Source organism: Benincasa hispida, unplaced genomic scaffold (genome assembly GCF_027475165.1).
Source record: "Benincasa hispida cultivar pf3 unplaced genomic scaffold, pf3_genome.v1.1 HicScf677, whole genome shotgun sequence".
Lineage (NCBI taxonomy): Eukaryota > Viridiplantae > Streptophyta > Magnoliopsida > Cucurbitales > Cucurbitaceae > Benincasa > Benincasa hispida.
This window is the reverse complement of record NW_028326797.1, coordinates 36285-50286: the sequence shown is the minus strand read 5'-3', so window position 1 is coordinate 50286 and position 14002 is coordinate 36285. Positions and strand designations below refer to the sequence as shown.

At 31.9% G+C, this 14002-nt stretch overlaps 1 protein-coding gene and 1 long non-coding RNA gene across 3 annotated transcripts; one reads left to right on the top strand and one right to left on the bottom strand.

Annotated features, from left to right (window-relative positions):
* Nucleotides 1-250: 250 nt before the first annotated feature.
* LOC150030029 (uncharacterized) lies at nt 251-4907 on the bottom strand. Of its 2 annotated transcripts, XR_016527203.1 has the most exons (3): nt 4319-4905; nt 871-937; nt 251-595 (listed from the first exon to the last, which is right to left on the bottom strand). It is a non-coding gene; the product is annotated as an uncharacterized LOC150030029 (long non-coding RNA). The 2 variants fall into 2 exon arrangements; XR_016527202.1 differs by lacking the exon at nt 871-937 and having other exon boundaries at nt 4319-4907.
* A 7834-nt stretch (nt 4908-12741) lies between these two features.
* LOC150030028 (uncharacterized) lies at nt 12742-13322 on the top strand. The gene is made up of 2 exons (XM_090310145.1): nt 12742-12994; nt 13063-13322. The coding sequence occupies exons 1-2, from the start codon at nt 12742-12744 to the stop codon at nt 13320-13322; spliced, it is 513 nt and encodes a 170-aa protein (XP_090166271.1).
* Nucleotides 13323-14002: the final 680 nt, after the last annotated feature.

Here is a 14002-nt window from a genome sequence, read left to right as displayed (position 1 = left end):
CATGTACGAATCAGGGTCACTTTGTCTGTAGCACTTTACAACTTCTTATAACAACTGCAGAGTAGGTCACATCCAATAGTATTACCAGAATAAGGCACTCAACCTTGTTCGTATACTATAGATCATTTTGACTATTTACTCGAACCTAATCCATTCTTATGTCTCCACATAAAGTTCAAGTACTTATATAATAGTCATAGTTCTGTTAGTTTATTGGAGTTATTTCTAAAAACAAAATAAGCAATTCATATATTTGATAATAACTTTTTCGATTTATAGAATGAGTTTATTGTTTACAAACTAAGAGTTTTAGGACAATAAACCCAACATGATTTACATTTGGGCCTATGTTGGTGTTCCTTCTGAGATAAAAGGCCAACAAAAATGGTATCAACGTTGTTGTATCAATAAGAAAGTAAATCTTAGAAGTTCAAGATTCTGTTTCTTACTCGAGATGGCAGTAGCTAAAGTGGAGATTGAAAAGTTCAATGGTAAGGGTGAATTTGCCTTGTGGAAGACAAAATCAGAGGCTTGCTTGGTCAGCAAAAGGCTCTCAAGGCCCATTTGAATCCATCAAAGCTCCCAGAAACGATGACTGCACAAGAAAAGGAAGACATGGATTCAATAGCTTATGGAACACTCATTTTGAATCTGAGTGACAGTGTCCTGAGGCAAATTATTGAAGAACATACAACATATAGAATCTAGATAAAACTTGATGAATTATATGTTAAGAAAGACCTCCCTAATAAAATGTATCTAAGGGAAAAGTTTTTTTTATCTTGAAGATGGATCCTTCCAAGCCTTTGTCAGACAATTTAGATGAATACGAGAAACTTGTTACAGAATTTAAAAGTCTTGAGGAAAAACCTGGTGAAGAGAATGAAGCGTTTGTACTTCTTAACTCCCTACCTGAAGCTTATAGAGAAGTCATGCACTGAAATATGGCAGAGATTTTGTCACAACTGATACTATTATTTTAGCCCTTAAAACCAGATAAATGGAAATACAATCCTCAAAAAGGGAGCAATCCAGTGGAGAAGGTTTGTTTGTTAAAAATAAACCTTAGTCTAACCAATGAAAAAATGGAAAACAACAACAAAATAAAGATAAGAAAGCTAAACAGAAATTGAGATGCAAGTCCTGCAAGAATAAAGGTCATATAATTCAAGACTACTTCATTTTAAAAAGAAAGAACCAAAAAAAAAAAAGAATGATGCCAAAGGTAAATAGCTTGAAGCATCTATTATTTCAGGTTATTTCATCTACTTTGATGCCTTTGCTTCTACTCAAGACTAAGCTAATTTGGTGAATCCTTTGGGAAAACATGACTGGGTGCTTGACTCCGGATGCACCTACTACATGACACCTTTCAAGCCTTGGTTCAACACTTATAGAGGAGTCAGTGGAGAGTCAGTGTACATAGGAAACAATAAGGCTTTCCAAATCATTGGGATTAGATCCGTTTCACTAAGACTAAAAAATGTAACTGTGGTACTCCTTAGAAATGTGAGGCATGTTCCAAATCTTAAAATGAATATAATTTCCCTGGTATGCTTGACTCCCTAGGCCATGAATACAGGGGTAAAGGTGACTGTTTAGAAGTCTTGAAGGACTTTAAGGTAGGATTACTGGGAGAAAAGATCAATGATCTATTCATTGTTAGAGGAGTGGAATTGTTAAATGAAGCCAATGCAGTAATTACTTCTGAATTGATAGAGGCAGACTTATGACACAAGAGGTTGTCTCATATAAGATCTAAAGGCCTTGAAGCCCTATCTAAACAAGGAATTTTACCTAAAGAGATCAATAGCAAGCTATCATCCAATGAGCATTGTGTGTTGGGAAAAGCAAAGAGACATTCCTTCATCAAAGCCCAACATATAACTAAGGGTATCCTAGACTATATCCACTCAAATTTATGGGGGCTAACTTCAACTACAAGCCTAAGTGGCTCAAGGTACATTTCGTCTTTCACTGATGATTTTTCAAGGAAAAGCTGGTTGTATTTTCTTAAAACTAAGGACTAAGTTTTTGGAAAATTTAAAGAATGGAAACTAATGATAGAAAATCAGACAGCAAAAGAAATAAAATATCTTAGAACTGAAAATGGCTTGAAGTTTCGTGGAGAGGATTTCAACTCTTTTTGCAGAGAACATGGCATTACAAGGCACAAGATAAGGAGACACACTCTCCAACGGAATGGGGTAGCTGAAAGACTAAACAGGACTATCATAGAGAGAGTTAAGTGCCTTTTGTTAGATGCGATCCTTGAAGAGAAGTTCTGAGTTGAAACAACTGCCTATTCATTGTATACTCTGAATAGAAGTCCTCACACCTCCCTTGATTTCCCAACACTTAAAGAAAAATGGTCCAAACACCCTCTAGTCTAAATGACCTCAGGGTGTTTGGTTATGTTGGGTATGCACATCAAAGTTAGGGGAAACTCAAGGCTAGAGCCATTAAGTACGTGTTTATTAGTTTGTTGAAGGAGTGAAGGGTTTTAAACTTTGGCACCCTACTGAGAAGAAGTTTATAATCAGTAGGGATGTGACATTTAGAGAAAGTGAAAAGTTTATGCAAAAGGGGGAGAGTTCAAAGGAAGAGACAACAACCTATATGACTAGATTTAAGGTGGAGAATGCCAGAAACACCCCTACTTCAGAAGATCCTATCAATGATATAGAAGAGACAAAGGGCACATCAAATAACATGTTGAAAGTGTTGAGAGTCAACCTAATCTGAGTCAATATTCCCTTGCAAGGGACAAACAGAGAAGAAATATTATTCCTCCAACCGGATATGCTAACACAAACTATATAAATCTTGTGTTGAATGACATTGTAGCTCCAAATGATCGAGAACCAACTACTTTTGAAGAGGTTGTGAGTGGCTAAGAGGTCAGGAAATGGATTGAGGTTATGAATGAGGAAATTGAATCTATAAAGGTCAAACACTTGGACCCTAGCTCCTCTATCTAAAGGATGCAAACCAATTGCCTTTAAGTGGATCTTTAAGCTAAAGAAGGGTATCTCTAAAGATAAAAAACCTAGATACAAGGAAAGACTTGTTGCTAATGGTTTCACACAGAGACAGGGGATTGACTACACAAAAATATTATCCCTTGTTGTAAAGCACACTACCATTAGACTTCTCTTATCACCAATGGTGGAAAATGACTTGAAATTGGATCAACTAGATATGAAAACTACATTCCTACATGGTCATCTAGAATAGAATTCATATGCAGCAGCCTCAAGGTTATGAAGTAAAAAGGAAACAAGACTTGTACTGCCTATCGAAAAAGTCAATTTATGACCTTAAGCAGTCACCAAGATGTTGGTACATAAGATTTAATGACTATATAACCAACTTGGGTTTCCAAAGAAGCTCTCATAACATGTGTGCTTTTGTTAACTCCACTACCTATAAAGGAAAGGTATACTTAATCTTGTATGTGATGATATGCTCATTGCAGGAAGCTCTAAGACAGATCTAATTCATGTGAAAAGCCTTCTAAGTAAAGAGTTTGACATGAAGGACTTGGGGGAATCAAGGACGATACTAGGGATTGACATTACTAGAGATTGGTTAATCTATCCTAAACATCAATTAAACATCCTATTGTGAGATGCTAATCAAAAGGTTCAACCTAAATGAAAAAAGACCTGTTAATATGCCTATAGCTCAACATTTCAAGCTTTCATAAGCTAATTCCCCTAATGACAGTGACCTAGAACACAAGAAGTAGATGGAGAAATTTTTGATATAGTCAAGTTGTGGGTAGCTTGATGTACTTAATGGTCTCAAGAAGACCTTACTTATCCTATGCAGCTAGCTTTGTGAGCAGATATATGTTTAACCTTGGAAGAAGGCACTGAGAGGCCATCAAATGGATACTAAGGTATCTCATATGCTCAAAGAATGCTAAGATATCCTATCAGACACCAGCTGAATCAGATTTAGACCTATTTGGCTATGTTGACTCAGACTTTGATGGGGATAATGACAAAAGGAAGTCTCTATCTGGGTACATATTCCTAGTAGAGGGAATCTAATTAGTTATAAAGATACCCTACAATATGTAGTAGCTTTATAAAAAACAGAGGCAGAATACATCACATTAATAGAGGCTTAAAGAACTAGTGAATGATCTCGGATTTCGAGCAGTAGTTAGTATCCACCATGATAATTAGAGTACCATTCACCTCTCCAAAAAACCACAATATCATAGTAGAACCAAGCATGTTGATGTAAAATATCACTTCATACGAGATAAAATTGAGAATGGAGAGATAAAGATATTAAAAGTTGATACCTTTGAGAATCCAGCCGACATGCTCACCAAGCCAGTGTCGAAGCTTAAACTCCACAAGTACTTCGAGCTTATAGGCTTCTATTTACCTGAAAAAGGATGAAGTCAGTAAGAATCGGAAGATACTTGAAGAAATCATAGTGTTGGATTTAGGTTGGAGATTTGAAGATCTAAATCCAACGACTCTTTATTTTTTTATATCAGTTTTATGTTATTCCTGACTAATTTAAACTGATCTCCCTTAGCTATAAAAGAGAGCTCTCAGTAATTTTTTTTTTTTTAAATAGAGAGGCTAAAACAGAAACCATATACTGTACTCATCTGTGATTTTTCTTCAAAAAATTTTCTTCCTGCGGATGTAGGCTTTGTGTGGTCGAACCAAGTTAATCTCCTTTTGTATATTCTTCTCCCTCTCCATCATCATCTACTTATCTCCTTTCCTCTTGCTCGTTTTTCCCTTCCATGCAACAAAAAGACAACCAGTAGAGAGAGTTTTTCTTACAGAGTTATTTCATTCTCTGTGAGTTAGTGTAAGAGGAAAATGTGAGAATGTTTACCATTTAAGCGAGAACAAGCAGATGAATATCTCTGCATGCCATCTCGTCCACTCACGTATAAAAGGTTCAACTTCTCGTCGTGGTTGCTTCTCAACCTTTCTTTCCATCCACTGAAAGCAATGCTCAGGCCAAGGCTTACTAAGTGGGCTTCTTTCACAGTTTTTTGAATGTGTGATTCACATTTGGGACTGTGTTGGTGATCCTCTTGAGATCAAAGCCCAACAATATATATAGACACACCCAAAACATATATATAAAGTGACACTAGTTTGTACTGAAAGGAAAAGTGACCTTGGACAAGGTATAAAATATCAATAACTCAATACTACAAAATTTGTTGAAGTCTCAAGTTTAAGAAAAATCGAGGAAGAAAAAATAATAAATTTCCATACTAATTGATTATGAAAAATATGAAAGAAAAAAATATAAAAAATATTTAGAGAAAGTCTTAATTTAGAATCCAAAACTTTGGAGGTTATACCAATTTAATCTTTAAACTAATATTTGTATCCATTCAAACCATGAACTTTTATAAATGTATCAATTAACACACTTCTCCAAACTTAGTTTGAAAAATATTGTGTGAAATATATTTTTATTTCAATCAACCTTCTAAATTATTTTAGGGTTGGTTGTACAAATAACAATCAGACTCAAAATAATAATAAAAATAAGTAGCATAAGAATAAATATATTAGGGATATGACCCAAAATTAGCACCAGATATCATTGATAGTAATTATTAGTGATAACCATATTGGTAAATTACTAAAGAGTCCACATGTAACCCATCATTTCACACTTCTTGTTATGGTTTTCTTAAAATGAAATCTATCATTGATAGCAGCTATCAATGAGAAGTCTATAAGTGACTATCACTGATGTTTACCTAAGTCATATCACCAATATCATTAATATTATTCATTTAATTGTTATATACCTAATTCATATCACTAATAGCTTCTATTAGTGAATATCACTAATAGCCTCTATCAGTTACTACCACCGATAACTTTTTGCAATGGTTATCAATGATAGACTTTCATAAAATGGAATTAACTTTTTATATAATTGATATCATCGATATATGGATATCACCCAAGTTCTATCACTAGTATCACTGACATCACTTATATCTTGATTATCGGTGATAGCTTCCATCAGTGATAACATGCAATCAGAGATAACTTCTATCATTCATTTTTACCATCAAATAGCGTGTCGTCATTGATGACTTCTATCACTAATAATATGTTATTAGTGATACCTTCGAGGCATCCTAGTTACACTTTAGTTCAAGATTCAACTTTATTAATTAATTAAATTCACTAAATTGGCTATCAATAATAGATTTTAATAAGTGGCTATTAACTGTGAAAGAAAATTATCAAAGATTAAGCTATTAATGATAGAAAATATTAGTGACTATCACTGATAAACTTTCATTAGCGACGACTATCAATTTTGAAAGATTAACACTCAAAGCAATGAATGACTATTATTGAGAAACTTTTATCATGATTATCAATAATAGAATTTTATGAATAATAAACTTCTAGCACTGATATCTACCTATGTTGATATCATTAATACATGATTATGACTGATATATATCTAAGTTCTATCACTCATGTCATTAATAATTGATATTTTCAATACACAAATACACAAATATTTCAATTTGTTCCTTTTATTTTAAGCTATTTATGTCATTTTTCAAAGTTTAATACAATAAACTTCATATTCCTAAAGTCCTATAAAAGAAAAAAAAAAAACTATTGGTCTGTTTGATAACGTTCTCATTTCTCATTGTTTGAAAAATAAACTTGTTTAATAACTACAATCGTTTCTTATTTCAAACTTTTATGAAATGCTTATGAAAATAATGGTGCAAATTTGAGGACTAAAATTAGTAGTTTCTTTCAAATCCGTTTTCATTTGCTATTTATATTTAACATTTTGTTATAATATTCAAACTTGATGATGGCTTGTTGGTATTAAGTCACTTATGAATTAGGTAGTTTCAAGTCTTAGGTTCAAAACATTTTTTAAATAAAAAATAAAAATAAAATAAAATTACCAGAGAAAGGAAAGAAAATAAAAAGACATAAAAAATCGGAGAAATGGAAGAAAGGAAAGAAAATAAAAAACAAAAAAATTGGAGAAAGGAAAAAAAAAATTAGAAAAAGGAAAGAAAATAAGAAAAATGGGAGAAAAAGAAAGAAAATTTAAAAAAGGAAGAAAGCAAAGAAAAACAAGTTGACTGGTCAACATTTCCATATTTGCAAATATTTTAAAATTGTTTTCCTTATATCCATTATTTCAAGGTAATCCATTTTGATCATTTATTAACATTACATTTGAAATCATTCATGCATTCAATTCTTACACTTATGAGGTCGGTAGATTTCTTGAAGTATTTGATGAATAAAATAGATGATTATTAGAATTGATGCATGCGTACAATTTTCACAAAACCTTAATTGAGAGTCTAAGGCCTCGTTTGGTAACCATTTAATTTTTTTTTTTTTTAAAATTAAGGCTATAGATACTATTTCAACATCCAAATTTCTTTCGTTACTATCTACTTTTTATCAATGGTTTAAAAAATCAAGTGAAAATTTGAAATCTAAAGAAGTAGCTTTTAAAAGGTTGTTTTTATTTCTATTATTTGGCTAAGAATTCAACTTGTTACGTAATCGACAATTAAATAATACAAAAAACGTAAAAAAAAAAATCAATACACAGATATAAATGGTTCATTAACGGTGTATTAGCTATGTCCACGAAGGAGAGGAAGAACAGTATTATTAGAGAGAATGTTTTCTTAATTCACCAGACGACGTCTTTAGGGTTAGAGAGTTTATATAGCATATTACTCTAAACCCTAAGGTCATAATTATAAATAACTACAAAAAAATAAATATGCTAAATACAAATTTTGAATAGGTTGAAACTGTTGGATGTTCGAAGCGCCAACAAACAAATTCAAAGCATTCCAATAATGTTTTTGAAACTGTGTTTGTGAATGTTGAAAGAAATGTTCCTCTTGTACCCATGCAATCTAACTTAGATACTCATGGATATTAAAAAAAACGAAATGGTTACCAAATAGAACCTAAATTAATTCAGGAATGAAAGTATTGGAAAAGCAACAAAGTATTAGATTGGCTAGATTAACAGGATGACCATGGGTAATAAGGACAACTATCTCCAATGGTATGTAACATTTTTGGTGAAATGAAAAGCAAAACCATGATGGTTATACTTGAAATGGACAATGAACAATGTCATAAACCATGGTGAAGATAGTTTAGATGGGTGTTGTCCCACCAAAAAGTTTAGACGTTAAATTGATAAAAGTATAAGTTTGATATGATGTTTATTTAAACAAATAATTTGGAAATATTAAAATTAATAGATGAACCCTTTAGACTTTTTGAACTAAAAGTAAATAATTAGTTATTATTAAAACTGTATCCACATTAGTAATATTTGATGCATGCAAGTATCGCGGTTTCACTCTTTATGTTGATGTTAGTAATGGATAGGGAGAACATAGACATGTTGTTTAGTTAATTTTTAACACCACACATTATGAAAAAGATAATAGAAAAATAAATTTGTGGTTTGGGGAGCTAGAATAGGACGTTTGAAGTATGAAAAGCCCAAGAAAGGTCAAACTCGGTCATTGGAGATTGACCACATGAAGGCAACCTTCTTGGAAAATTTCATGTCATCAATAGAACGAAACCACACCATTGAAAAGTATTTGTTATATTTCACATTGCAGCTTTTTAATTTTGTGGCTTAGAGTGTTTACTTTCCATTATTTTTCTCAAATATTAGTTAAAAGCTACAGATATTGTGTCCCTGTTGATTAACAAGATCAGGACTTGATGGTGTTTCAATTTCCCTATGCCATGTAGAGTATCCTAACAGCACATGTTCAGTTTGTTTTGTAAATCGTTGCGACAAAAAATTAACAACCAATAACATTAAATATAGGTCCCCTACTTGTACTATATGGTGAGTGCAACATTCATCATTTCACACCGTGGTGCCCTATGTTCTTGATAATGAAATGCAAAAAATCTTGGGAGATAAGTTTAGGGTTAAAAGATAAAACATCAAATTTAGGTTCTATTTAATGATGATATGATTAGATATATGGTTGGATTCACTATCTATTTCTTAGAATCGGTTTCAAAATATATGCATGTGTTTGAAAACTAATGTCTCGTTTGATATTGATATGATTTTTTGTTTTTGAAAATCAAATATTCAATCTATTGGTTTTTTGTATGGTTTGTTGTCTACGTTTTATGAGTGTTGTCAAAATCAAAGGAAAATTTTGAAAATTAAGTCCTCGTTTCGTAACAATTTCGTGATTTATTTTTTAGTTTTGAAGATAATGCATATATTCTCTCATTTTTTTAACTATGGTTTGCATCTTCTTAAAATATAAGAGTTTATTTTTTAACCAAAATAAACAAAAGTAAGTTTTTAAAAGATATTTTTTTTTTTTCAGTTTTCAAATTTTTCGCTTGATTTTTATAGATATTGGTAGAAAGTAGATAATAAAACAAGAAATCTAGAGGTAGAAGGGGTGTTTGTAAGCTTAATTTTCAAAAACTAAAGTTCCGTTTGGTAACCATTTGATTTTTTGTTTTTGAAAATTAAGTCTGCAAACATTACTTCCACCTTCAAATTTCTTATCTACTTTTACTAGTGGTTTAAAAAACAAAGTCAAAATTTGAAAACTAAAGAAAGTAGGTTTTCAAAACTTGTTTTTGTTTTTGGAATTTGGCTAAGAATTCAACCATTGTACTTAAGAAAGAAACAAATCATTTTAAGAAATGGGGAGGGAATAAGGTTAATTTCCAAAAACAAAAAATAAAAACCGAAATGATTACCAAACGGAGCGTAAAAAACAAAAACAAAATGATAACTAAACGGTCCTTAAAAATAGTTTTAAACAATTTATTTTGTTTTTGAACATAACTAAGAATTCAAATGCTTACATAAAAAAATATAAAAATCATGAGCGGAAAATTGTGAGAAAATAAACCTAATTTTAAAAAATAAAAAGTAAAATGTAAAAAATTACCCAATGAAACCTAAATGGCTATAAAATTAAAAATAGTTGACAATAATTCTAGTGTGTTATCAAGTAATATGAGCAAATAAATGTTACAAAAAATAGGTACAGAAGAAACAGAAAACTGTAAGATGCCCATTGGACCCACCTTTTGTTTTGTGTGGTTGAAGTTTGAAGGAAAATTGTTGAACGAATCTCATTGGTTCTCGCCATCTTCCATCAAATCTTGGATAGATCTTTTTATTATCCCTTTCTAAATTTTACCCTTTTGCATATTACATTACATGTCTAAAGAGGGATGACAACGGGATCGGGACTGTGCAACGATGTACTCTCCATCTCTATCTCTATGGAGATTTTTAATCCAATCGTCCTTGCCCCATTCTCTGTTTTAGGAAGTTGTGGTGAAAAAATCTCTGTTCGGAGATTCAGACTTCCGTGGAAAAAATCTCACTTTTTATTTTATTATTTAAAACGAACTAAATTTAATATTTATATTGAAATTGTAAATTTTATATTGAAAATTACTGTTTCAGTAATATATTATTATTATTATTATTATTAGATATTATCGCCATCTTCCATCAAATCTTGGATAAATCTTTTTATTATCTCTTTGTAAAATTTACTCCTTTTGCATATTACATTACATTGCTGAAGACCTTCATTTTTGGCCTGTATATCAGTGTCAATACCACAAATAAATACCCAAATTAAGGGTCAATTTGGGAATATTTTGAAAATTTTGTGTAACAAAACATGCTTTTTATCCAATCATAAAACGAATTTATGGTTTTATTTTAATATATTTAATTTGTTGAATATGATAAATTATTTTAAATGATAAAACTTTTGACAATATTTATCAATAATAGTAAAATATCACCATTTATCTGTGATAAACGGTAAAATTTTACTATATTTATAAATATTCTGATTTATTTTTTTTTCTATATCTAATAGCAGTCCAATGATTAAATCATATATAAGAGTTGTTCACAATGTGACAAAAATGATCGTAATAATCTCAAAGCCCCCTATTGAGGAGGTGATAGATAAGGGTGTAAACAATTGAAAAACCCTAACTTCAGTTTTTTTTTTTTTTTTTTTTTTTAAATGTATTGGTTTTTATTATCACAATTAAAGGAATCGAAATTTTGATTCATAGTTAAATAGGGTTTTTTTTTTTTTTTACTATATATATATTTTTTATTATAAGTCCGTTCCATACACATTTTAAGACTGTGTTTAATAGAATATTTTTAAACTTTTAATGAATATAGGATTCTTATATAATAACTTCTAAGAAATATAGGATCTTTTATAATATGTGTTTTACAGTTTTAATTAATTTATGCTAATTTATTAGACGTTTCTGTAAAGTCTAATAACATTGTTAGACACCGCCCTTAAAAAAAAAAAAAAGAAAGAAAGAAAAAAGGAAAGAAAAACGACAAAAACATAAATATTTAAAGACACATATTAAGATTTTATATCGACCAGAAGTTCTTAGACCTAGATTAGATATTGCATTGAAAGTTCATGAGCTTTAATGTTGAAGATCCACGTTAGAAAAATCAATAGACTTCACAATATTTATAAAATAAATTTGTTTTGAGATGAAGACTTGTGTATCTCTAAATAGGTATAAGAATCCAAGAAACCTAAATTAGCTATGAGTTAAAAAAAATATATATATAAAAATTAAGATCTGATCAAATAATCATGAACTTAAAGAGGCACCATATTGAAGAGTAATATTTTGAGATCAAGGGATATCATAATGTTAAAATTAAAAGATCTATTATAGAAACTTTCAAAGTTTATAAACCAAACATATTTAACATTAATTTTAAAAATTAATTGCGCACATTAGGGGATTTTTTGTATAGATGACCTCATCTGAGAGGTCCAAATGAAAAATGGTCACCTGTAGAGAAAGTAATGGAAAGTGGCATTTTGCTTACGTCATAAACATGTGATTTTACCAATTCGTCCTTGAGATGCACCCTGCGCACCTGCCAATACGAATTTACTTGATCCTTGATGGCTCGTTACTCGTTACCCGATTACTTGTCACATGTTCTTCAATACACAGTCACTCAATACCCAGCTTTATGGTCACTCGATACGGCTGCAATCGTCACATGTATACTTGATCATATCCACATTATACTCGATACTCAATTACTTTATACTTGATTTATTTGAATTCTTAACTCATTTCAAGGCATTTGAAGTACAATATTTCACCACTTCCGATAAGCTCGGACTATTCTCTCTGTTCGTTTGATTGCATATCCATCGACGAAAACACCTCTACAGTCGAAACTCAACTATCTCTACATGAGATAAAATTCTTCTCCTTGTTTGCATTTTGACATCATTCACTTGAAACTTGACTATCTCTGCATCAATTTCCTCGATACGCGCTTGCATGTTACTGGATACTAAATCGACATGGTTTTCTTTTTTGTTTTCATATCTTGCATGTTTGGCTGGACTTTGAATTTGTTTCATTTCTATTTTCATATTTTTATTATTTCAGACCGTCTAGAATTTAGGGTTTGAGTTGAATAATGCATGAAGGTGGAAAATCAAACCGAATGCTCGATAATTGACCATTTAGTCACTTGTAATGTAGCGAGTAAGGGAGACCATGTAGCATGTATCAAGTATCGAGAAATTGAGTATCTTGTATTGTGCATCGTGTATCGAGTATTGAACAAAATTATTATTTACCCCTGTTTTTTGTTGTTCTATGCAGTATGGCTAGAAAATTCAAGATTCCTCCCCAGGATTGTTTCCCAGGCCAAGCGACCAGCCTATCCTCTCACATTGGGTCGTCTAACAAGATACTAAAAGAGAAGCTTACTCCCACCCAGCTTGCCCTCTTCAGAAAGACGGTATTTGAACGATTCGTGGACATAAACATTATCTTCAATAGTCCATTGGTTCATTACATTCCATTGAGGGAGGTTGAAGATGATAGGAAGGATGCAATGATATTCGATTTGAATGGTACAATTGTAACATTCACTAAAGAAGAGTTCCTATTGGTGACGGGATTGTGGTGGCACCTAATCCAGTAGTTGTGAGGAGGGTTAAAGTAACTGGATTACTACGTAATAGGTACTTGAAGAATAATTTTGTGGGGAACATTCATATTGGTACTTTAGAGACAGTGTACAAGGAGGTGGAGTTTGAGAATGACATGGATGCTGTGAAGGTGACATTGGTCCATTACAATGAATTGGGTATGATGGGAAGGGAGAAGACAAGGGCCAATGTGGACAAAACCTTATTAATTGATGTGGAGGATATAGATTACTTCAATTCCATGGATTGAGGAAATGTGTTAGGGGAGACGACGTTACTTGGACTACAAAGAGGATTGAGTGGTAAAGGCTGAGAACTACAAAAAAAGGTCCAAGTACAATAAGAATAGGGTTTTCTTATGCATTTAAGGTAATATCCATTTATTGGCCATATGAGATCTACTCGTTATATTATCAAAGTCACTTACTACTTACTACTTGTCTTATAATCGTTTATGAATTATGGTATGTGTAGGCATACGAGATCATTTCACGGTTTTCGAAAAAGTTGCAATCCGACTGAATAGACATGTCGTACCTTGATTCCTGAAGTGGGAGTGTACATACTCATTGCCAACCAAAATAATAGTGCGATAAGTGTTTGAATCCATCGAGGTTAGTGTACTACATCACAATTTATTTGGATTTAAGGTGAATGTTACATATAACTAACAAATTGTTCGTTGTTTTATACAGACATGGATCACACCTACACCATTTATCATGTCCAATAGGAGAGGTGGTATAGGGACATTAGGGTTTATGAATGACCCGAACACATTGATGCTGAGACGACCTCTTTAGAGACCCATAGATTACACCATGATGAGGATGCTTGTAGTCACTCTAGTGACTACAAGAGTCACGAGCATCGGTCCCATGAGCCAGAACTCAATGAGCATTGGTCTCACAAGCTCCCTACCAATGAGCA